The 23,725-nt window shown below is 42.2% G+C and overlaps 2 protein-coding genes across 9 annotated transcripts in view; both read left to right on the top strand.

Annotated features, from left to right (window-relative positions):
• map7d2b (MAP7 domain containing 2b) overlaps window positions 1–11,037 on the top strand; it is a 28,674-nt gene extending 17,637 nt beyond the window's left edge. For 2 of the 6 annotated variants that reach the window (XM_074693345.1, XM_074693349.1), the window contains 10 exons: window positions 1,345–1,463; window positions 1,773–1,846; window positions 1,974–2,185; window positions 3,491–3,629; window positions 3,786–3,966; window positions 4,098–4,202; window positions 4,301–4,364; window positions 6,974–7,115; window positions 8,920–9,215; window positions 9,322–11,037. In XM_074693345.1, the coding sequence (XP_074549446.1) occupies window positions 1,345–1,463; window positions 1,773–1,846; window positions 1,974–2,185; window positions 3,491–3,629; window positions 3,786–3,966; window positions 4,098–4,202; window positions 4,301–4,364; window positions 6,974–7,115; window positions 8,920–9,211 (1,328 nt within the window). In that variant the 3' untranslated portion in view covers window positions 9,212–9,215; window positions 9,322–11,037. The remainder of the gene's footprint in view (window positions 1–1,344; window positions 1,464–1,772; window positions 1,847–1,973; window positions 2,186–3,490; window positions 3,630–3,785; window positions 3,967–4,097; window positions 4,203–4,300; window positions 4,365–6,973; window positions 7,116–8,919; window positions 9,216–9,321) is intronic. The other 4 variants (XM_074693350.1, XM_074693348.1, XM_074693347.1 and 1 more) reach the window with 3 other exon arrangements.
• A 2,119-nt stretch (window positions 11,038–13,156) lies between these two features.
• Window positions 13,157–23,553, top strand: LOC141807454 (uncharacterized). Of its 3 annotated transcripts, XM_074693487.1 has the most exons (12): window positions 13,157–13,380; window positions 14,533–14,576; window positions 14,720–15,400; window positions 15,820–16,632; window positions 19,587–19,756; window positions 21,465–21,591; window positions 21,694–21,766; window positions 21,856–21,977; window positions 22,080–22,185; window positions 22,606–22,720; window positions 23,152–23,183; window positions 23,297–23,553. In XM_074693487.1, the coding sequence occupies exons 2-11, from the start codon at window positions 14,542–14,544 to the stop codon at window positions 23,163–23,165; spliced, it is 2,256 nt and encodes a 751-aa protein (XP_074549588.1). In that variant the 5' UTR covers window positions 13,157–13,380; window positions 14,533–14,541; the 3' UTR covers window positions 23,166–23,183; window positions 23,297–23,553. The 3 variants fall into 3 exon arrangements, with proteins under 3 accessions (XP_074549588.1, XP_074549587.1, XP_074549589.1); XM_074693486.1 differs by having other exon boundaries at window positions 23,152–23,553; XM_074693488.1 differs by lacking the exon at window positions 14,533–14,576 and having other exon boundaries at window positions 23,152–23,553.
• Window positions 23,554–23,725: the final 172 nt, after the last annotated feature.

The following is a 23,725-nucleotide window of genomic DNA, read 5'->3' as shown; positions in this document are numbered from 1 at the left end:
ATTGTAGTGAAGAGAGAGCTGAGCCAGAAGGCAAGGCTCTCAATCTACTGATCAATCTACAATCCGACCCTCACCTATGGCCACGAGCTGTGGGTGGTGACCGAAAGAACAAGATCGCGGGTACAAGCGGCTGAAATGAGTTTCCTCTGCAGGGTGTCTGGGCTCAGCCTTAGAGATAGGGTTTGGAGCTCGGACATCAGGGAGAGGCTCGGAGTAGAGCCTCTGCAACTGGGAGGAGACCCTGGGGTAGACCCAGGACACAGTGGAGATTATATCTCTCGACTGGCCTGGGAACACCTTGGTATCCCCCCTGAGGACCTGGTGGAAGTGGCCGGGGACAGGGGTCATTGGTCTTCACTGATGGCACTGCTGCCCCCTGCGCCCCGGACCCAGATAAGAAGAGGAAAACAAAACAAAAAAAAAGTTCTTCCTGATCAGGTCGAGCAGGACCGGATTGATTTACGGCAGGTTGAAGTCTATGACAACACCACGCCAGCTGACAAAGTTTAGTAGAGAGAAGAAAGTGTGTTTTTCTCTGCTGAAAACAATAGAGCACGAGCTAAAGGCTGAAAGGGCTAAACTGTTTGTGGTAATGTTGATTTCAACATACAGTCAGCAGTTATTCTGCAGTGGTCTGTTCAAACTTGGGAGTCTTATCAATAAAATGAAGAGTGAGGTTCATTAGCTCTTTCTAGAATCCAGATTCTTTATTTGGGGACCTTAGGCAGATATGAGATTATTGTATTCGATAAAAAGTCACCTTGAACCAAGAAAGGAAGTGTTCATCAAAAGATATGATCTTCATTTATGTCCAAACACCCTGTTAAGAGTCACGTCTTCACGACAGTGTGTATGTGAGTGTGCGTGTACGACTACAGGCGTGTACGACTACAGGCCAAAGGTGTCGCTGCAGTCTAATTAAAACAGATCCTCCTCACTGTTCCTTAAATGCTGAACCAATAATAACTTTACTTTTACTTTTAAGACACAAGACGTCTTCAGACCTAAAAATTTGTTTGCATTAAACAAAATTATGGATTTAGCTCCAGAAATAAACTTCTCTTTATCAGTTGCAACATCCCAATGGTGTGTTTAGGATTTAAACAATCTTAAAGCTTTATTCACTAACAGGTTAAATGTGTCTGATTGGGATTAGGGATTAGAAATTTGTTACAGGAAGACTCAATTTATTTAAATTCTCAGGTTAATTTCACTAAAGTTTGTCCTCTTCTGATGTTCCTCTCATCTTGTTTGTTCATTTTGTGTCTCTGTACGGTTTTCCTGTGTGTGTATATGTGTATTTTACATGTGTTTACATGTGTATGTTGTTTCGTGACCTGTCAGTGTCTTTTGTGTCACAACGAACAGCGTCCCCCAGCAACCACAGACCTTACAGAAGTTCCTCCAACCGCAGGAGCATCGCTGGGTTCCCTGAAGAAACATCCAAAGCTAGAACGCCCACGGTCAGCTCTTTTGCAAGAATACAAACTCACACACACAAACACACACATATGCAAACACAGGCCTGACCTTATTCACAGTGAGATGTTTGGGGCTGAAAGGTCAGAATAGAAAGTGTTAGTCTGACATTTTAGTCTTTATGGCTGAGGATGATTTGCTGGGGCTTGGGGTTTTACTGCTGCTATTTGTTTAATTAGACTACATTTCCCATGATCCTCCGAGGTTTATGCAGTGAAGAAGTGGGAAACAAATCTGTATGCTGTGCTTTCTTACTGTCATTTTTTTAATGTTTGTTTAAAATTTTCTTGCAGGGTGAGACTCCAAACACGCCGTCCCGCAGCTCTTCCTTCAGGTCCAACAGCAAGGGCCCCGCCACACCCAAACGGTACACACACACACACACACACACACACACACACACACACAGCTACACACACACACACACACACCCAGCTGCCTGACCTGGATTATTTTACCCATGACCTGACGTGTTGGTGCTGTTGTTGGTTCAGGGTGAGGTCAAACAGGAGTCGGGCCCAGTCACCCTGTTCCCCAGGACAGTACCCTCCCTCCCCGCTCCGGCACCGGGCCACCACCCCGGGACACGACGACAGGAACCACACTACTGAGGTCAAAGGTCACAGCACCCTGGAGAGGAAAGCGACCAAATCTGACAGCTCGGAGAAGAAGATCCCGAAATCCACCAGCAGAGAGCTGAACGCAGGTAAAGGACACACACGTGTGTGTGTGTGTGTGTGTGTGTGTGTGTGTGTGTGTGTTTGGGATCTCTTCTACTCTCCTGTTGGCAGCGTAGTGTCCTTCAGTGCATTGAGTCGCCTTTACCTCTGTAAACTTATGGCCAAAATAAGCCAGATGTGTTGCAAGTCAATGTGTCAACTCACCCAATCCCAGCCCACTGGAACAGATACACTCACCGTCCACTTTATTAGGAACACCTTGCTAGTACTGGGTTGGACCCCCTTTTGCCTTCAGAACTGCCTTAATCCTTGGTGGCATAGATTCAACAAGGTCCTGGAATTGGATTGGATTGAGATCTGGGGACTGTGGAGGACATTTGAGTACAGGGAACTCATTGTCATGTTGAAGAAAGCAGTCTGAGATGATTCCAGCTTTATGACATGGAGCGTTATCCTGCTGGAAGTAGCCATTAGAAGATGGGTACACTGTGCTCATAAAGGGATGGACATGGTCAGCAACAATACTCAGGTAGGCTGTGGACTTTAAACCATGCTCAGTTGGTACTAAGGGGCCCAAAGTGAGCCAAGAAAATATCCCCCACACCATTACACCAGCAGCAGCAGCCTGAACCGTTGATACAAGGCAGGATGGATCCATGCTTTCATGTTGTTGAGGCCAAATTCTGACCCTACCATCTGAATGTGGAGCAGAAATCCAGACTCATCAGACCAGGCAACGTTTTTCCAATCTTCTATTGTCCAGTTTTGGTGTTGCTGTGTGAATTGTAGCCTCAGTTTCCTGTTCTTAGCTGACAGGAGGGTCACCCGGTGTGGTCTTCTGCTGCTGTAGCCCATCTGCCTCAAGGTTGGACGTGTTGTGTGTTCAGAGATGCTCTTCTGCAGACCTCGGTTGTAACCAGTGGTTATTTGAGTTACTGTTGCCTTTCTATCAGCTCCAACCAGTCTGTCCATTCTCCTCTGACCTCTGGCATCAACAACCATGCCACGTTCAAAGTCTCTTAAATCTCCCTTCTTCCCTATTCTGATGCTCGCTTTGAACTGCAGCAGATCGTCTTGACCATGTCTACATACCTACATGCACTGAGTTGCTGCCATGTGATTGGCTGATTAGAAATTTGCGTTAACGAGCAGTTGGACAGGTGTGCCTCGGTTTTATTGTTTACAGACAGAATAAATCATGATTGATTTATTTGTGAAAGACTTTGCTTTATGTGACTTGTTTCTCCAGCTGTTGAGAGATTTGCCTCGACATGTTTTTGTTAAGTCATCCTGCACCACGTCTCATCCCCCCTCCTCTCCTCTTCCCCCAGAGTCTCCGGGAACACCCACAGGCAGGAGTGTGGGCGGGACGACGGACGCTGAGGAGGCGTCCAGGCTGCTGGCAGAGAGGAGGCGTCTGGCTCGGATACAGAAGGAGCAGGAGGAGAGACAACGGCAGGAGGAGGAGAGGTGTGTGTGAAGAGAATAAATCATCCAGCAGCTGATCGTATAATTAAAGAGTCCTTTTCATGAGCACAGCTTTGGAAAATAATCACTCTTTCAATCAGAATCAAGTGTTTATCAGCCAGGTTATTAACATGAAACTAACATAATCTGTTCCCTCAGACTGAGAGCTGAGGAGGAGCAGAGGAGGCTGCAGGAGGCCAGAGAGAGACAGGAGAGAGCTGCTCGTCAGGCGGAAGAGGAGAGGGCGAGGCGGGAGGAGGAGAAGAGGAACAAAGAGGACGAGGAGAGACGGCAGAAGGAGCAGAGATGGAGGGACATGCAGGAGCAGCTGGACAAAGAGGTCAGGATCTGAGTCAGGGAGGGATTCATCATTTTAACATGAACACATCTTTCCACAGATCAGCTCCTCTTTGCATTTCCATAAAGAGATGAATGCACACAGAGGATGAGACTTATTGAAATGTGTTTCAGAGGGAGGAGGCCTTCCTGAGAGCCCAGAAAGAGGCGGACAGGAAGAGACAGGAACGAGAGCTGCTGCACATTCAGGAGGAGCAGGAGAGGCAGCAGAGGAAGAAGGTACCAGAGACCCAAACCAAGACCTGGTCCTCAACTTAAGATCAGAGATGAGGCGTATTTTTATGTTGTTTCTGATCTGCTTTTGTTTGTTTCCACAGAGAATCGAGGAGATCATGAAAAGGACGAGGAAGAGTGAAGTAGAGCCTCTGTCTGGTGCTGCAGGTGAGATTCACATTCGTGCACTCAGGGTTGAAAATTATCAAAGTTAGTAAATCAATTGTGGGCCCTTAAAAAGTATTAAAAAGTCTTAATTGTGTTTTTATTAGGTGTTAAATTTAATTGATATTCAAGCTTTGACTCCAAAAATATCGATCGGAGCTTGGCAAGATGGTCATGCAGGATTTCAGACAATGAACCATGCAAGTCCATCTCTGTGTGCTGATGGAAAGCCAATCACACAATCTCAGGCACATGTCCTAAATTTTGATGATGATGAAATAAGTTATTTTTTTTCAGCAAGTTGGCCTTGAATAACTGCTGTTACTTGTAGTGGGAGAGTTAAAAAACCTGCCTTTAGTTTCATTTATTATTTCAGCTCAGCTTCCCCTAAAATGTCCCTAAAAAAGTGGTGATATGTTCTGCTGTGTGTACATTTCATTGATAAATCTGAGCTAGAATTCCTTCATCTTTTGTTCAGGATCAGCTCCTATCACAGGTAACTGGCTCCACCTCCTTCTCATTCATCCCCGCAGCGTCTCAGCGCTTTAACACAGTCGGACGCTGAGCGTCTTCTGACTTCAGCGGGGAAGCGTAGAGTGGGTTGTTCCACTGTGGAAACTGGACGGTCATTGGATAAACGCTGGGCTTTGTCCCGCCCATCGGACGCTCAGCGTCTCTGGGGGTCTATGAGGCAGTGGGCTGGCCTGGACGCTGGGCTTCTGCATGATGATTGGATGATCTGTCTGAGGCCGAATCCCTTTTTGATTGACAGTGAAATGATCCATTCAGAGATCTTGAAGTATAACCCTCCACCTGAGCATCTTCTGTAGAGAGGAGCGGCTCAAGTCTTACACTCGTAACACAATGAGAGCCATTGAGAGAACACTCGTAAAATCCCTGGAAAAAACACCTGGTTGGTACGACAGGGTCACGGATCATTTTCTTGAAAAGGAACGGAGGGTAGAACTTACGTTTAAATAAATAAACAAATTTATGATGTAGGCCGGGAAAAAAATGAGCTTCCCCTCCTTGACTGACCAGCAGCCGCCACTGCAAACAACAGCTTTGAGTCCTGATGAGGTCTTAAAACTTTCTGAAAGGCTTTAGAAAAGTCTTAAAAGGTATTGAAATTAACCTCAGGATTTCAGCATATACCCCGTCTCTGATTAAAAAAGAATACAAGCTTTGATTTAGTAGCTTGTGAAAGCAAAAAGTGCTTAACTAGCATCAAAATAGGAGCACATAATAAGAAAAAGGTACAACAAAGGAGCCCAGCAGACAGCTTAAAGTCATGAAGGAAAGATAATAGGAATCTCTGCACAATAATAAAAGGAAAACAAGTTTGTAACTGTTCTTTAAATGCTCGAAAACTTGATAATATGATGCAGTTTTTCCACCAGGCAGAAACACCTGAGGCACAGCTAGGGGCAACTGTAAACGCTCACATCGCAAAACCTCCCTGAGGTGATAGACCCATATAAATGTGATTCTAGCAAAATCAGAGATGTGAGGATTTTTAACTTCTCTATTATGATCTGTAAGAGTTTGTAATTTTATGCAACTTTGATGTAACTATTAACTCCTCTACGTCCTTTTATCTTACTACAGTTGTTGCCACGTGCATGTTAGTTTATTATCTTTATGCAGCTAATTTCCCCGACTTCATTTCTTACTTTGGATTTAAATTAACCTTGTTTTTGGTGTGTCTCTTTCTAATGTTAGGGAAGTTTGTTTTCAAACTTCTCCCTGAATCAAAATCAGGATCAGAATTTTACACAAAAAAACAGAATTAACAAAGCATAAAGCACCAAAAACAAAATATGAAAGCACTTCAGCTCCAGCAGTCGTAGGCTCAATGAGAGCGTGTGAGTTAATGAGATATGTAAACAAAAACAGCTTCAATAGAAACATTGAAGTTAGTTTGCAAATAGGTTGTAATTTAAAAAAGGATTATGAAGGTTTTCTGGAGTCACGCTGCAAGAGATTACAAGGTGACAGGCGAGTAGAAAAAACAACTTTGAAGGAGATCCAGTTTGTCTTTCTCTCTGCGACGGGTGTTTTATTTATCCTCCTCTTTTCCTGCTCTGAGATGCAAAATATTCTCTCATAACTCAATTTCTCTCCGTAAAAATCAGTTCTGATGGAGGTGAAATTAAATCAGGCGAGCGTCTCAGCTGCAGTGTGACTCAGCAGTGTCAGACACACAGGGGAACAGCGCCTCCTGGTGGAGAGATGGCAGGGTGATAAAGACTGATTTTACTGCAGTGATTATTGAACTCTCTGATCCAAACGGGTTATTTTGGGACGTGTTCATCAGCAGGGCAGCTCCAGAGGAAATTAAATAAGCCAGTACTTCTGTTATCTAATGCTGCAAGTGAAATGTGTGTTGCTTTCAACCAGCTAATGCTTGATGTCTTCTTTTGGGATTATTTTCCGCATATTTTGTCTTCATGAAAGATACGTCTTTTACAGAGTTTATACAAAAGTGAGACACTTTAACATTTTGATTTGTGTATGAGAGAATACATTTAAAGAAAATAAAAGAAAGAAAGTTAGCTTATTGTACAGAAAAAACATTGTATTAATGTTTTATCTCCCCTGTCTGTCCTCAGTGCCCGACACGAGGGCAGAGGTGGCGGTTCCCTCAGAGGAGGAGGTGAATCCAGCTGAAGCTCCTGTCATCATGCTGGGACCTCTGGAGAACAAGAGCTGTGTGGACGAGCTCTCTGACGGAGTCCAGTCCATGGACGTCAGGTGAGACCTGGGTTTATGCTAGAGAGTGACACGGGAATACCTGTACCGCTCCCATTTTCCCCCTTCTTTTAGTCTTCTTTTAGTTTTTAGGCAATACACAGAATTTGATTTGATTTTCTCCCCATTCTTTTTTAGATTACCGTTGGCTTCTGGAAAGTGTAGTTCTTTTCACTTGCGTCAGAGTGTAGGCTTATTGGACATAAACTACAAAATGGCAGCGCATGTCACATATTATATTGGTTCCTGCTCTCGTCTACCCCCCTTAACTTTTTATCCTGTACCATCCCAATCACGTGATAAATAGAAAAGTTGACTCCCATCCTGCAGGAATCCCATGTCCTGTGAGATTCATGTCTGTGAATAGCATGATGCTACTCTGTCTTCTGGTATTCCCTCTGTTGCTGGGTTAGCGTGGCTAGCTCGTCCATCTTATTGGAGATAGATCTTATGTTCCCAATAACGATGGACGGAAGGACAGGTCCATGTCATCACTTTTTAGCTCACACCTGAGAACCAGCACGTCGTCCTCACCTCCTTCTCCTCACCTTGTGGGAAACATCAGGCCTCACACCAGTTAGCATTGACATGCTACAAGCTGCTAACAGCTAGGTTCACATGTAAACAAAGTGGCCATGGTTACATGTAGTATCTCCAGACAAACACAGGAGAAAAAGTAGTAAAAATATCCATGACCAACAATGAGCCATACAAAGTAATGATCCACTCTAAATACAAAGATTACGAAAAAAGAGACAAAAAATATACAAGAAACGAACAAAGAAGAGAGAGCTGCTGCAAAAGGCAGCCATAGCCAACAGGGCGGCGCCTAGCCCGATATATAATAGCCAGAATGGTAATGATAACGATATTAATAAATGTGTTTTTGTTGCTCTTTTGATTTAGAGTGGTTTACAGAGACACAAACAGAAACAGGAATAGAGTTTTTTGGCAGAAGTTAAACTAAAAAAGTTTTCCCGCTCTTTCTCTGCCGTTATTGTTCACCATTAATTCAAACTGGTTCCGTAGAAGCTGTTGGTAGATTCTAGAATGTTAAAAAGAAGAAAGAAAGAAAAAAAGAAAGGCATTCCGGAATGTGCCTTAGGGAGAACTCTTTGTAGCAGGTGGCAGCTTGATTGACAGGAATGTTAACCAATCACTTCACTCGGTTTCTCTCTCTAGTTTTTACTCTTTATAATAATAATAATAAAAATAATAATACATTTAATTTTTAAAGAGCTTTTCTAGACACTCAAAGACACTTTACGATGGATAAAAATATCATATAAAACAACACACATTGACAAAACATGGATGAAGAGAAGCAAAACAGGAAAAACAAAGTACATTCACAGGTAATCATAAATTAAAAGCGTTTTTTAAAGGTGGGATTAGTGAGTGTTTTAAAAGTAGGGAGGTTATGGATATGTAGTAAAGCATTTCAAAGGGTGGGGGCAGAAACAGAAAAGGCCTTGATCCTGACAGTTTTTTAAGCTACATGTAACAAGAATATTAAAGCATTTGCATCAATTAAAACCAAAACTGTCTCTACAAAGATAACTTAGTCCAGATTTACGTTTGTCAAGGTCTAGACTTTTTTTTAAACAGTTCAGTTCTTGTGTCTCTGAAGTATCTCAACACAAACCAACCAGTTTTTCTTTCCCTAATTTTTCTCCTTCACTGATTTTTGAGACCAATTAAATGTTTGTGGGATATTTGGAGATAAGAAAAAGAAGATTCTGAAGTCGTGTCTTGAAAAGTGCAAATAAACACTGTGTCCTGTCTCTGTCATCATCGTGTCTTTAAGTTCTCCATCTGTCTCCATCAGTCCTGTGTCCAGGGACGAGCAGGCCAGCGCTCACGAGTTTTCCCCAGTCGCAGACGGGACGGACGGCTGCCCCCTGGACCAGCTGATGGACATGGACGCCCATGGACGAGGGCAGCGTCACGTCGCGGAAATGCCACCGTATCCCAAAATGCAGGCCGGCAGCGGGGTCGGGGACCTGAACAAGAACCTTCTGATTCAAGCGTACAGCGCGGCCTCTGAATCCTCACAGCTCATCCACAGCGTCGGGCCGAGCAAACTGGACGTCCAGTAGCCAGGTAGAGACGGTTTTAGACTCCAGGTTGTTGCTGCGAAAGACACAAAATCAGTGACATTATACATTTTCACGAGCTGTTTTTTCTTGTCTTCCTTTTTCCTTCTCAGCAGAAGAGCTGGCAGATTCAGTCCAAACTGGAGCCTGGAGAAAAATAACAAGAAATCATCACCTCTGTCTGCAACAACGATGACAACAAGAGTCATCGTTTCCACGTGGAACAAACGCTGAATAACTCACCTCACACCTGTAAAACTAAACTTGCTTAGCAGTAAAGCTTTTGGCTACATTTTGAAGCAGCGCTGACGGACGACTGTGACTCTCACATGAATCACAATTTGACAAAATCACGTTAACACAATAAAGTATGTTTAAAATTCTCAGAGAGGGAGAATTGGAAAGTTTTTTGTGTGTAAAAGTTAAGATGAAGTTATAAACACAGTATCAGAGTCAGAGTCGTCTTGCTGTGCTGCCTCAAAACGTCACTCGAGTATCATCTGCTTTAACCTCTCATCCCTGCTTTTGTAAAACTGTAAATAGATCTGAGCGGGTGGAGGAGTGGAGGCTCTGTAGCAGATAATCTGGAGAGGAGCTGTAAAAAAAAAAGAGACTGTCGTGTAAATCCTGTGTAGCATCTTCAGTGAGGACTAGCTAGTTGAGCTGTGGTTGTAGCTGTGTACTGGAACAGTGTGTGAGAGCTTCTCTCTTTCTGTCAGTGTTTCTGATGGTTCCCGTGTGTTTTTCTCACCTGATCTGCTCTGCGGCTCACGGCGACTCAAACGACAAATGTCTGACGTAACGATCCAGAACTCTGAGCCGCTCACGTTGTTTTCTGCTGCTCATCACTTGATTCATGGACGTTTATATGAAGGGAAAAAAAATCAAACGTCCTGAATTTCTATCAGGAAGGTATCGGCACAGTGTGTTGTGTTTTTGTCGGACACTGACTGTAACCACGCTTGCTGCAGTTCATAGAGTGCACTTACAGTAGATGTGTGTTTCACGGCTCTGAAGACGCTTGTTTTTCCTCCTCAGCTCATCCCTCCAACTAAAATATACCTCGCCGGACAGACAGCATTCACCACCTCGCAGCTCATCACCTCTGAGGCCTTAAACCTCTGTGCAGCCAAACATTTCTGCTCTAACAACCAGTCGTCTGCGCACGTCTGCGCACGTCTGCGCCATCCAGCATGTGCACTTTTGGCTCCAGTCCATCATGAAAACACTCAAAGTAGAGAAAATCACAGATGTTTCTTGAGGAAAAGAAATGCTGATGTTATGAGAGGAAGGTTTTGTTATCTCCTGGGTAAAACATGCAAAAGTTAACAGGAACCAAAACACCATCAGTCTCTGACCAAACTCTGCAACTTTCAGTCCAAAATTGTCTCATTTGTGTCAATCTGGTGCCAATTATGCCATTTTGTTGCACAGATTCTGCATTTTAATCATATTTGGTCACACACCCACCAAACTCGGTGGAGTATTTTTACTTTACTTCTTTGAGGTTTTGTGCCTGGTATGAGATTTTTAGATTTACTTTTGTCCTGACGTGTGTTTTTTAGTCTTCTCAAACCAAATTGAAGAATTTTGTGAGTGATTTGTGGAGCAACTAGTGTTTTTTTTATAAATATATTTCTTTATTTTTTATTAATGTTACATTTTGGTCCCATGAGAGAGGATAAAGGCCTCTAAATATTTGTCTATTTATTCATAGGTCTGACCTTTTTTTTCTCTCCAAATTTTTACTAAATGGTCACATAAAAATGGAAAAGATCACAGTGGCCCCAACTGTCTTTAATCAGAGCCAATGGAAAAAAAAAACAGAATTGAATTCAGTATTTTTCCTCTTTTTTTAAATTTATTTAATTTGACAGGATTTGTAAAGTTAGACTTTGTCACAAAAGTTAGAATTTTAGCTTCATCACAAATCAGGAACCTTTTTGCTGCTAACAGCGCTAACCACTGTGTAGCCCTATTTTAGGAATATGAGAGAAAAAATACTTTACTCACAGAAATCAATGATCCAAGTCAGAAATCCAAGAGGAAAGTAAAAACATATTGAATCCAAACTCAAAATTCAGAGAGAAAAAAAAAAGAATTTAAAAAACAGGTCAGACCTCACAAAGTGTACTGGATTTACGCTTCCGCAAATATTTTTGGAAATAGAATCTGGTCTCTTTTTATCTCAGATTTCTGAGAAAGGAGGACATAATTTTTTACTTATTTCTGACATTTCTTTAAGGGGCAGAGTCAAAACTCTCAAGGTGCTGACCTAAATCCCAGAAATTTGACTTTTCAGGCTCAAAAGGAAATATCAGACATTTCCCAAAAAATATTCAGTGGCCTTTCTCTCTTTAATATTTTCATGCTAGATGTTCTGTTCTGTTTGTTTGATATTTATTTTATTTTTATTTTTTTATACTCTGCACTGTTTTCAAGTTTCAGTTGTGCTGTGTTACTGTTTATTTATACATTTATTTATTTATTTATAATCATTTTATGCTGCAATCTTGTCCCAGGCCCTGTAAGTAACTGAGTTTTTTGTCGTGGCTGAAAGTCCCAGGTTTTCTTTGCAGGTTGGGAAAGACTCCAGTTTGGATCCATGCGCACAGACGGCTCTTTAAAACTGTCTGTTTCTCCTCTGAGGTGCCACAACGACTTCAAACACTTCACTGCTGCTAACTTCAACGCTCTGTCTTCTGTTTCTACTCTCCTGCTGGCTCCATACTAGCTCATTAGTCCTCCAGGTTCTGCTGAAGCTCATCTGTAAGAGGGTCGACTTGGTCCCGTTGTATATGAAGTAAAGGACATAATGTTTATCCTAATAGTACTTAACTCTGTGACACTGCAGCTTGGTGGAATATATCATTGTAGATGTGGTGCATGGATAACTGCTGAAAAAGAAACAATAAAACGTCATCAAGCCATTTGTGTCGATGAGCTGGAAAAATGATCAAATGTAAAATAATAAAGGCAAAAAGAATGGGGGTGTAAAAGAGTCAGACTGTGTATGATGTTTAGTCTTTGACAACCATATGTGACAAATGACAAATCTAGTGTAGAGCTTAACTAATGCAGCCACTTTAATTTACCATTATATCTCACTGTGTGTCGACTTAATTCTGCACTGAAATTAAACTGATCTGCAAAACAGAGTGCATTTTGCATTCTTTGATATTTATCACAGCATATATCATTACCATGACACATACATGTTTCATGTTAACAGACTTAAATCAAATATTTTGCATTTAACTCTATTATGAGCTTCAAACTGCACCGTTCATTCCCCTTTTGTAACAGAAATATGTGTAGATGCCAGAAGTTGGCAGGCATTCATACATTTTGTTGTTTTCATACTTTGAGATAAACAAGTTAATTTTGTTTGTCTGGTTCTGTTTGTCATAGTTCACATTCCCAAAGTTGCAAGAGTAGCAGTTAATTCATTAGCAATTGTGTATATTTGTAGGTCGTGAGATACTTGTTCTATTTTTTAAAAAAGTTTGCAGTTTTTAGATAATACGACGCCATAATGGAAAAATCAACTCGTTGTCTTAAGTTTGTCGGGGAAAAAAGTCTAAAAACAAAAACTTTAAGTTAGTTGTTATAATTGTAAAAAAAAAAAAAAAAAAAGATGCCAGAAAATGAGATACTTCCTCGAAACACAAATAAAATAAATAAATAAATTCATTAATTTATACAATAAGAGGTAAGGGGAGGTGAGAAAAAAATGTTATTTGATTACACGAAAGATGGCGTAAATAAAATGCAATGACCCATGCCCACTGAGGGCTTCTGTAGGTTTAATTTCAGCAATAATTTTCAATGCCTCATGTAGTATAATTGTCATCTTTTTAATGACTAAGCACAAAGCCATTTATTTTTTTTATTAAATATTCGTATACAAATGCTTTTATTTTGAAAACCTAAAGCGGATATACCGGATATTTGCCTCATGGCGGTTGTTGCACTGTGGTTGTAACTTGCACAGCCATTTTCCTACAGACCTTTAATGGGATAAACGACACAGCTAGATACATTTGGGTTGTATTTCATATTACATGGGTTGTTATTAATTTTATTAGGGCTTTTGCGTCGATAGTTTACGTTTAACTTTCTTTATTTAGCGACCGCTGACCGCGGTTCAGTGGCGCGTGCCTTGGACGAAGGTAAGACTGCTGCGTAACATTAGCTTCTCGTTAGCTTCAGGGTTAGCCGGCTGTTGGGTTTGACGGTGCCATGAAGAACTATAGCAATGCTTAAACAGACATCTATGCTATGCTGCACATTAGGAGAAATGTTATTTATGTGTTTGAAGTGAGGATAACGTGTTGCTGTACCGAGGTTTACGCCCTCTGTAAAGTTTTCTGCAAAGCTAACGGTCAAGGCTCACAACGTGAGGTTCCATTAAAGCCGTTAGAGGAATGGGGGTCAGGTAGCTTCAGTTGTCATAGTAACAGTTGTCAGATTCAGAAGGAGAACAAGGTAAGTTCGAGCTAGAAACGAAAAACAGATAGTTATGTCATGAATTTATTACACAGAGAGGGTCCATGTTCCCCTTGAAATCTGATTGGACACTCCAGGTGCGGCCCTTTAATTCCTCAACGATGATTGGCTCTTCTTCCTGTCAGAGGCGGGACTTGTGTGCAAAATCACATTTTTAGAGTTTACTGCTGCAGGCTGCTTCAGCGCAATGAAATAGGCTACATCTTATTTTTGTTAGTTAGTTTCTTATTTTTTCTAATACCATATACTAATTTCTGCAGTTAAGGCAGTTAAAGAATATCTCAAAGTTGCATTGATTTAACTCTCCCCTGCTGTTAAGCTTTGAGTTTTCAAGATAGAATTTAGAGATAGAGGTAATATTACAACCAACCTGAGCCAGGTTAGACTTCAACAAGGGTTTTATGCGAATAAGTCTGTCAGTCATGAAAGGGGAGAGATATCTCTGTATATGTCAATGTTTACACTATTTCATAATGATGGTGGTGGTTGCGGACCTCCCCAGTTTCCCTGTTATTCATTTTTTTTTGTGTCAAGTCAAACCTGCATTAGTTATCCTGACAGGAGAAAAGAGTGGATAAATATGGCTTAATTGGTGAGACGTTACTCTGTGTTATTTTGGGTAATATAGTCGGTTGTAGTTCAGTACAATGTAAGAGATTTTACAGATTTTGTTTATTCTTTAAATACCCAATGAGGTGACTTTCAGGCAGCTTGTGTTCATGGTAACAAGTCACAGAGTATTTGTAAATTATGCCTGTGCTTGATATTGTCAACATAGAAAGTTTGTTAGATTAAAAACTCTCCTGTCTTCACAGGTGAGCAAAATGTCGAGAGCACATTCTCAGTCACCACACTACAGGTATAGACATTGGGTTTTTATTTCATGCCTTTAATTGCATCAGAGAAAGCACAAAAAACTCTCATTTTATGATTCTCTTCACAGTGTGAAACATTTAATAAGATAACTTTGCTAATATTGGTTTTTAATGATTGCTTCCTCAGGCGGTTTCCGTGGGAGGAACCTGGCTTTGATCCTTACAAGGTTGTTGCAGAACTAGACGAGGAGCAGATGGACTCGAGACACCACCACCGGCACCACCACCGGAGAAGAGACTCTGAAGAACGCTGGAGCTACGGCAGGGATGATATGCACTCAGAAGGTCAGAGGAGAACACCTCCTTTCCAGTATGACCGTCAGTTTCGGCATCAGCGTCATCCAAACCAGGAGGGCTTTCATCACAGGGGGCCGTCACCCCATCATGATGTGTCAGGATATGAGAACAAAAGGATTCCCCCTCTGCTTGATGCACTAGAAGATGGAGGAAGACATATCGGTGGGTTTAGAGAAGCATACCCAAACTATGAGAACAGGGGAAGGTCCAACTCACCTCCAAGGTTAAAGAGGGAAAGATTGCCACCAACTCCAAGATCCAACCAAGACCACCAGGAGAGGGAGCCAGGGATGGGCTGGATGAGGGAAGAGCAGGGCAGAGGTCGAGTACGGCTCAGGGATGTTAGTCCCGGTGAGAGGTCAGATGATCAAAGAGGAGGAGCAGGTATGGAAAGAGGGAGGAGGAGCACACAGGGTCTAAACCGAGACAAACAATGGGAGGATTCCTATCAACAAAGGAACCAACGCTTTAAAAGGCAAAGAAGAGAAATGGAGGACACCGATCACGCTGGGTAAATCTAAAGCAAAATGCTCTGCAGCACTCTCACAGTGAAATAATGGAGGCCAAGAATGCTGACGATTCTCATCCACCTTTTTCACCCATAGCGCAGAAATCTTCCGTAATTCGTCACGATTCAATCTCCATCATTTGAAACAATCAACTAAACTGCATGGCTTTAATTTTCCTTCTTTTAATTCCTAAAATTTCTGCATGTTCTATCTGAAACATGGTCGAGCAATGAATGCAGATGCAGTCCTCTTTAAAAGAGGTGTTTTACAAAGTTCATGTCATGTAAAAGTTAAATCAGATCTTTCATAACTCCTTTGAGAAAAGTTTGATGCTAACTGAAACTGTGAATTAAGAACCAGATGTAAAAACAGTTGCATGAATGATTGTTGAACCATGTCACTTCCTCTTATGCTGTCACAGGTTCAGGAATGAGGAGCACTTTGGCGAACACCGTTACCAAGTGGACTCACCCAGAGATAGGTTTCATGGAGAGCCACAGGGGGGCCCATGTGGAGACAATCGTCCCTCGGGACCAGTAGTTATTGAACATGATCACGGCATCCACGACCGTAGAGAAGCGTCACAGTGGGACGATTTCAACAAGAGAAGAGATCGTGACCCTGACTTTGATCACCAGAGGGGTCCACGCCCATTAATGTCCTCTCAGGAGCGTTTCAGGACATCTGAAAACCGTTTGGAAGATCAGGAAGACACAAAACCACGTCATTTCCAAGATGACTGGAGGAGTTCGAACTATCATGAGAACAGGAGGACCCCTGAAGAAAGACCGAGCCTCATGAGCTTTGGAAGCCGAGACAGTCCCATGAACCACAGGGGGAGGGGCGGTTTTCGCTCAGCAAGAGGCAGGGTACATCGTGGTCAATATGGAAAGTCTGGACCAGCTAGAAATCAGCCACACTTACACCAGTCCTCACAGGGGTACCAGGGCTACCCTGAGGGAAAGTCAAGACCAGGGTTCCAACCTGTCAGAGAGCTTTACGAGGACCCCGTCGAAGCAGAGCCCAGCTGGGTCGAAGAAGACCGACTTCCAGAGTGGAAACAGGAGAGGCCTGGAAACCTGGACCGAAACTCACCTGTTGTGGACTTGGACCCTAAGATGCCTCGACAGAGGTTACGCGAATGGAACGATCAGAAATCCAATAATATGGCGGTCGCAACGGAGGAAACGCTCACCGTCAAAGTGGACATGAGCCAACCCGTACACCAAAACAGGTAGAGTATGTTCAAACCAGTTACCAGGTGAGAGGTGAAAGTTCACACTTCTTTTTCAAAGCTCATGAGAAGGAAAAGTCTGACTGATGGCGGGATTAATTTAGAAGACTCATAATCACAGGACGCATCAAACACTTCTATTCGACTGGATTTGCAGTTTGGGGAAAAACTGCTGAAGTTGTGAACGTCAAACATGCCGCCTCATGGATGATGCTGGTGCAGTTTTACTGGGTGTGGAAGCTGCTGCAGAAGTTTCTTAAAGAAACATATTAATGCAAACACAGAGCCACAAGTTTGGAAACTAATGGATAGATGTGAAGAACGAAGAGACGAACGCTGCTGTCGCCAGAAAGGATGACGGACAGCTCATACCACTCAAAGAAGAACAAAACTCAGCGTCCTTGTTATCTGAGGAGCTTCAAGGTGTCACCATGTAAATCACGAAGTCATAAAACAAGCTGCATCTGCCTGAAAATCCAGTTGTGTTGCATTCTTCAAAAAGAAGAGGACATACCACCTAGGAACTTGTCTGAGAGGATGAAACTCTGTTATATTTCTGTTTTCTTTTCCATTTCTGCCGAGTTGATAATTCAAAGGAAGGACTTGCTGATCTGGATCTCAGGCACAAAACAAGACGTCCAAAAGCAGACCAGCGATTTCATGCATTGATTGGAAAACAAGCTGATGAAGACTATTTGGACTTGTGAGTTTACAAAGTAAACACTGGATCACCTGGAAAACCAAAAGAGGACACGGGAGGAAGAGTTTACAACTGAGGGATTTAGACTCAGTCTGGTTTTTACCACCAGTTGTTCACTGTGCAGATTTGTTCACGATCACTGAATTGAAGAAGTGACATGGAAAAAGCGTATGGCTAAAGAAGTGGAGACGGACACATCTCTGAAACAATATCCTTAACGCCTGAGTCACGAGTGGATCACGTCGCGGTTTTTCCTTCCTGGAAACCTTCCTGTATGCAAGATGCTGCCGGCTTCTCTCGTGGAAATGCGATCATGGTACGGCGAAGATGTCAAAGGAAGTAATTCTTCTCACATTTTTGGACGCGCCAGTGACTCTACTCAATGAAGTGGCACACATTTTGGATGATCTACTGGACTAAACCTGGAGATGTTGCCTCTGGATGATGTGACTTCCACCGTTTGTGATTCATGGTCACTTCCAGTCGGTAGCAGCAAGCTTGAAACTGGAATTGTTGACCTAACACTGCTGAAATAGAAAAGGAAAACTTTTTCCGTGGCGATGATTTGGGACGGAAACCAAACACTGCTGGAAAAGAAGAAGTGCAACAGAGATTTTCAACACCAAGCATGTCACTGCTGGCTCTGCTTTGGACAACAAAAAGAAGAAGAAGAAGAAGAAGTACCTATTCAAAGAAGGAAATGAAAAACAGGAATCGAGCACCACATGAAGAGAAAATTGAAGATATAAGAAGATGTTGCCGATTGATGAGTACTAGCTTAACAGAAGATGTCACACCTGATCTTGGAAGAAAAAACACCATGTGTATTGGAAGTCGATTGTTTCTGCGCTACAAGGGAGAAAGAGAAGATGAACACACCAGCTGTGGTCTGCAAAATTTGTTGCAGAGAGGATATGCGTCTTTGTCCTTCACGGTCAAACACTGATTGGGAAGTGGGATGAATTTGAGAAAAAGGATCCACTGTAGGAACATGGCGAGAGTTCAGTAGAACAGAAACAACCTGAGGAGTCATGTCTATGTACAACTTGATGTATCATCTTCTCGGGAGCCGTTAAAGCAGCTTCTGATTAAGGAGGAGAAAACAGTTGATACAAACATCATTTCATCTTGAAACCAAAGCACATGAATGCTTGCATTTGGATCACATGAATCCTAGAGCATCAACGTCGTAAACCTTGGACAAAAATGGAAAAGAGGAAAATGAGGATGAGAACAACTTGCAGCCTCACGACTCTGGAAAGGGAAACCAAAGCCAAAAGAAAACGAAGCAACATATTTAAAGCCTTGGAAAACGAAGGGACATGTCGGTGCAACATTGGTGCAAAATAATGAAGCTTTGAGAAGAATTTAGAAAAGGAGGAACTGCAGCGTCATTGGTGGGAAATGATGGGAGTGAAGCTATGAAAATAATAACAACAAAGGCCAGATAATACGTCAGTTATCTGGAGAAGTGGATCAGTTCCCAGACGTAAATGTCACTTCTGTTTCAAAGAGGAAGTGGAATGGCAGTGTCACGTAATCAAGCTAACAAGACAGGAAGTCATATCTGCAGCATCAGAGCATCAGGAGGTGTTATGAAGAAGACACAATATCGTCACCAGCATCCTGGATTCTGCACTACATGACAGCAAGAATGTATTTTTCAACGCGTCCGACCAAAGAGCCGTCACAGGTCAAGATGTGACGAATTTGGCTCTGAAAACCTAAAAGAAAACGACCTGAGAAGAGTTTATCTCATGATGTGAAAGTCCAGACGCTCGTTTAAAAGCTGAGTGGATCAAACGTGAAAAGAAGTGTGAACTTTCAACCAACCTTTAACTCACCTTTTGTCTTAAAAAAAAGGATTATCCTGACCTCTTTGGGCCTGAGTGTTTATAGAATACTTAAAAAAAGATCATGATTTGTGTATCCCATGAGGTGTGGGGAACATCCCTGATTTATTTTACAAGTAGGGTTTTTTTTTATTTCTAAACATCAGTGATGGAAGTCGTGACAGGTAAGTGCTGGTGAAGGTAAAAACATTTTGACTTTTTGAACCACATTTTTCAGCAGAAGAACATAACTTTAAAAAATAAATTCTTTCTCAGAAATAAACAAGTTTCTGCTAACACTGAGCACAAAACATGTTTGAGTGAGTTTAGATTCTCCATGTTTTAAAGATAAACAACACTGAACTCTACTAAACCCAGGTAGGAGTTCACTCTGTTTTCATCCCTCTGTTTTTCTCCTGCAGCCCGCTCTGTTACTCCTCAGACCGGCAGCTCTCTCTAGACCTGGTCAACGTTGGTCGCCAGCGTCTGGACTTCCTACCCATGCTGGAGCATTCTGGGACGTACAGAGAGACAGCGATGCACACCGGGACTTTTGCTCAGGAAATCATCACACTGGTGCACAGTGTCAAAGGTACAGTGGGTACACAACTCGGGATGGGTGCTTTTCACATTTGAAACAATACAGTACCGACACCCAGTACCTGGCAATCAGTATCAGTACTCAGCAGTACCAATTTTGTGTACTTTTGTGTGTTTTTTAATTTAACATATTTATTTCTCAGTGTATAAACTTGCAGTGCTGTGTTCATGCCCAGCTTGGAAATTTGCCTACTTTTCCATTCCCTCACAGTCACAAGGATGCGATTAGGTCCCGAAACATGGTACCATTTGATTTCTATGTGAATTGGTACTAGAGACGTAATTTGGTCGGTACCCATAAAACTAGCTAATTTGGTGCCCATCACTATACACAAATCTGGATTTCTTGAAGCTTGAGTTGAAGGAAAAAAATGAAATACAAGAGACGGTGTAACAGAAAATATGCATGATTAATCTAAAAATTAAAGTAGTGACTTAAATATTTACATGGTTTCCTACTTACATGATGAAGTTGTGATCCCTTTTCTAATTTCAAGAAAAGCTATTGTGTTATGTTTTGTTTTGTTTTTTTTCATTTTATAGAAACAAACATCAAGTTTAAATGTTGTATGTTGGCGTAAAAAACTTGGGCAAACTGAACAAGATTCTGAACAAACAAGATTTTAGTGAAAACAATTTGAGATTTGCTCAAACCTTGGCCTCCTACATCCGCTCCCACTGTGACAGTTCGTAAATCAACTTGAAAAGTAAAATTTAGTTTATAAAAAGAGAAATACATGTTTGTCGCATGGAGACAGTTACAGAAGGTTCCGGAATGTTTGGTTCCTTTAAATTCAAGGAATTCCAACATTCTTTTTAGGCCTGGACCACATGAATGTGAATTTATTTCTAAACGCACATTTTTTTGTTCATTTGGGCCTCTCAACCACACAAACACGGTGATTTCACCCACATAAACAAAGATTTTTTAAAACAGATAAAAAAGTGAGGAATAAAAAAATATCCGGTTGAGTGGATCCATGTAGTGGTGTTTGACGGAGCTGGTGTTGACGTGATGATGTCAAGCACCTAGCAGCAAGTTACTTTAGCAACGTTTGCCAACAACAGGAAAGATGGCCAACGTTTACTGTGCTAGTTCTGTGTACTTTGCACTTTTTCCCCTCATTACAGCTCTACAAGTGAACGTAATGTCGTTGATGATGTTGTTGTTGATGTTCATGAAGTAACAAGTCCACCTCATCATCCGTACACACAAACGTTTTTTTTTTTTTTTTTTTTCGCTATCTCCTTACTCTGTTGACTGCTTCCTCTTCCTGTTTTTGACCGCGCGTTCTTCTTCTATGGTTTTCACATTTTGCTAACCTGACACTTATCGGCCAGTCACTGGATTGCAGGCTTCAGAGGGGATTGTTTCGAGTTTTGCCTCTTCGTATGGACAGAGATATTTTTTAAACGAGGACAAAGATATCCAGTCAAAAAGTTATCCTTATGTGTGAAGTCCAGGCCGAAGAATGACTTCACTGAGAGCTTCTTTTAGCTTAGGATGCTTTGTGAATACTGACCCAGAATTCTGTGTTCCACGGAACCTTGGTGTGTCTTAAAGAGACAGTAGCTAAAAAGAAACACTTCATACAGAGGCTGAAGTTTGCTTTTTCAAAGAGCAGCCTGAGATCAATTAAGAGGTTTAGGAGCCACAGGTCATGCTAAGGATTTAAAGTGTCTCCTGTCTGCCTTCACAGAGCAGTATTTCAGGAGCGATGGCCCCACCCTGAACGAGCGTTTCTCAGCTCCTCAAAAAGGCGGCTACCACCAAGAAGAAGAAGAGATGGGGGACATGACGCTGGATGAGAGGTTCAGCTCAAACCGGTATGAGACGTGCTTTATCTCTTTTTAACTGTTTAAATTTTTAGATTTAATTTTGTGACATGAACTTATTGTTATTTCTCTCCCCTTCTCCTTTCCTTGCAGAGGTTTCAGTTTAAAAATGAAGTCACTACTTGATGATGAGGAGCCGCTGTTCACCAGGCTTGGGCCCCTGCAGGTAAATCAACAAGACTCTGGATGATAAACCTTCTCCTGACAGATGGATGTGTTTATTTTTTGACTGATGCCGTCGTTTTGTTCAAACAGCCAACTCGAGGCCCGGGGGACCTGAGGCACGACCTGGAGAAGAGGAGGCAGGAGAGGCTGGAGGGGGTCAAAGTCACAATTTTAGGGAACAGTTTACCACAGCGCCCCCAAGGCCAAGTCAGGTAGATCTCTCTTCAACCTCGAGATTCAAAAACCATGTTTTCAATCATTCTCTTCTAATTTTGGGACTACGCTTGTGTGTTAATGTGTGCTGTGTCCGTCAGGGAGCTGGATTTAGAGTACAGCGACAGAGACGACTTGGCCCAGGTGGATGATGAAGAGTTCTGGACTGAGGAGCCGAACAGGAGGCGAGAAGGAAACATGGGGAGGGTAAAAGCCAGGTTTCCTTTTGCCGCGTTTCCACCGAGCAGTCCGGTTCGGTTCAGTACGGTTTGGCACAGTTTGGTACAGTTAAGCCTGATCCTGTTTGTGTTTCCACAGCAAACTGTGCCCTCTCGTGGTACGCGGCGTCTAAGCTGGATGCAGAAAGCCACAGCTGTTAAACAATTGCGTGACGCCGTAGCAGGGCGACGCAGTTCACCCCACTAATAAATCCAACGAGGAAGAAAAACCCGACACAGTATCAGTTTTTAGGGATCTGTCCTGGGATAAGTCAGTGGAAACGCCACAAAATGCATGCCGTACCGAGACAAACCAAACCAGTCTACTTGGTGGAAACGCAGCTCTTCAGTCATGTGATCTTTCTGCTGGAGACGACATAAAAAGTTATCCATGTCTCTCATTATCCAGGGACAAAGAAGAGGCGCCCCCTACAGACAGAACATGGGCCAGCAGCGCCGGAACCACCGCTTTGGCAACCGTCTTGGACCAATGAGGCGACAGAACTTTCACAACAACCCTACAGGTGAATATTTACAGTTTACTCCTCAAGCTGCAGATCTCACTGAAGGACTTCCTCCTCCTGAAAACGGTGATTTCTCTGGGTTAAAAAGAAGCACTCATCCTGACCCACTGACCTCTTGTTTCCATGATTTAAACCTCCTGACCGTCAGCGCTATCCCGACCTGCACTCAGTGACAATCTGAGGCTCAGAGCGACACATTTAGACAGATTTTTCCCACGTTGAACTGAAGTTGAACTCCCGTTGTGTAACGGCTCTCCTGCTCTTTCCGGGCAGATTTAAGATGTAAGGTGAAAGTAGGAGTGTTGACACTTTCTTTAGTATTTCAGGAGGTTTCCCTGCTGCCCTGTAAAGAGCTTAATCTAAAAAAATCCTGTCTTTGTCTGTGACCTTTGACCTACATGTCTCTGACTTCTTTTCTTTCTCATTCACAGGTTCCAGCTGGTGATCGATCAGACATTAAAAGGTTTCACGTTTGGCTTATTCCTTATTTGTTGATGATTTTTAATAAGAAATAAAGCCAGCTAACTAACAGGGAGCATGTTCTTTTTTTGTCTTTTCTGTTGCCTGTGTTTCCAGCGTTTTCACACATGCTCTGTCCTCCCATGTTTCTGTGTTTATTACTGATAATTTCACATCTTAGACCTCTGTGTTCCTAGATCAAACTTTGATTTAAAGAGTTTTTTTATTCAGAGTTTGTACGTCTTCAGCTACAAGTTGAGAAGCTAAATCCAACACTGCTGTATCGATCATTTTAAAGACGTTAAGTTGCCTTTTACTGCTGTTTTTTCGTTCTAACTTTTGTTCAGTGTTATTCCTCCCTGACTGTTCAAGATTCGTGGCAGAGCTGGAAAACAAATAAAAGGTTCATCACTTTGTTTTTTTATTGAGTGTCATTTATGTTTTCTTTTTTTATAAATCAAAAGTCGCTGAGTGAGAGCATCTGAGCTCATGATGAATCAATAAGTGAGGAAGACCCAATTTAATTATTTTTAAAATCCATTTTAA

Source organism: Halichoeres trimaculatus, unplaced genomic scaffold, assembly GCF_033239565.1.
Source record: "Halichoeres trimaculatus isolate MK-OKI-2021-1 unplaced genomic scaffold, fHalTri1.1 fHalTri1_scaffold_18, whole genome shotgun sequence".
NCBI classification, from domain to species: Eukaryota; Metazoa; Chordata; class Actinopteri; order Labriformes; family Labridae; genus Halichoeres; species Halichoeres trimaculatus.
The sequence above is the reverse complement of the archived record's forward strand: the minus strand, read 5'-3'. Positions and strand labels throughout refer to the sequence as shown.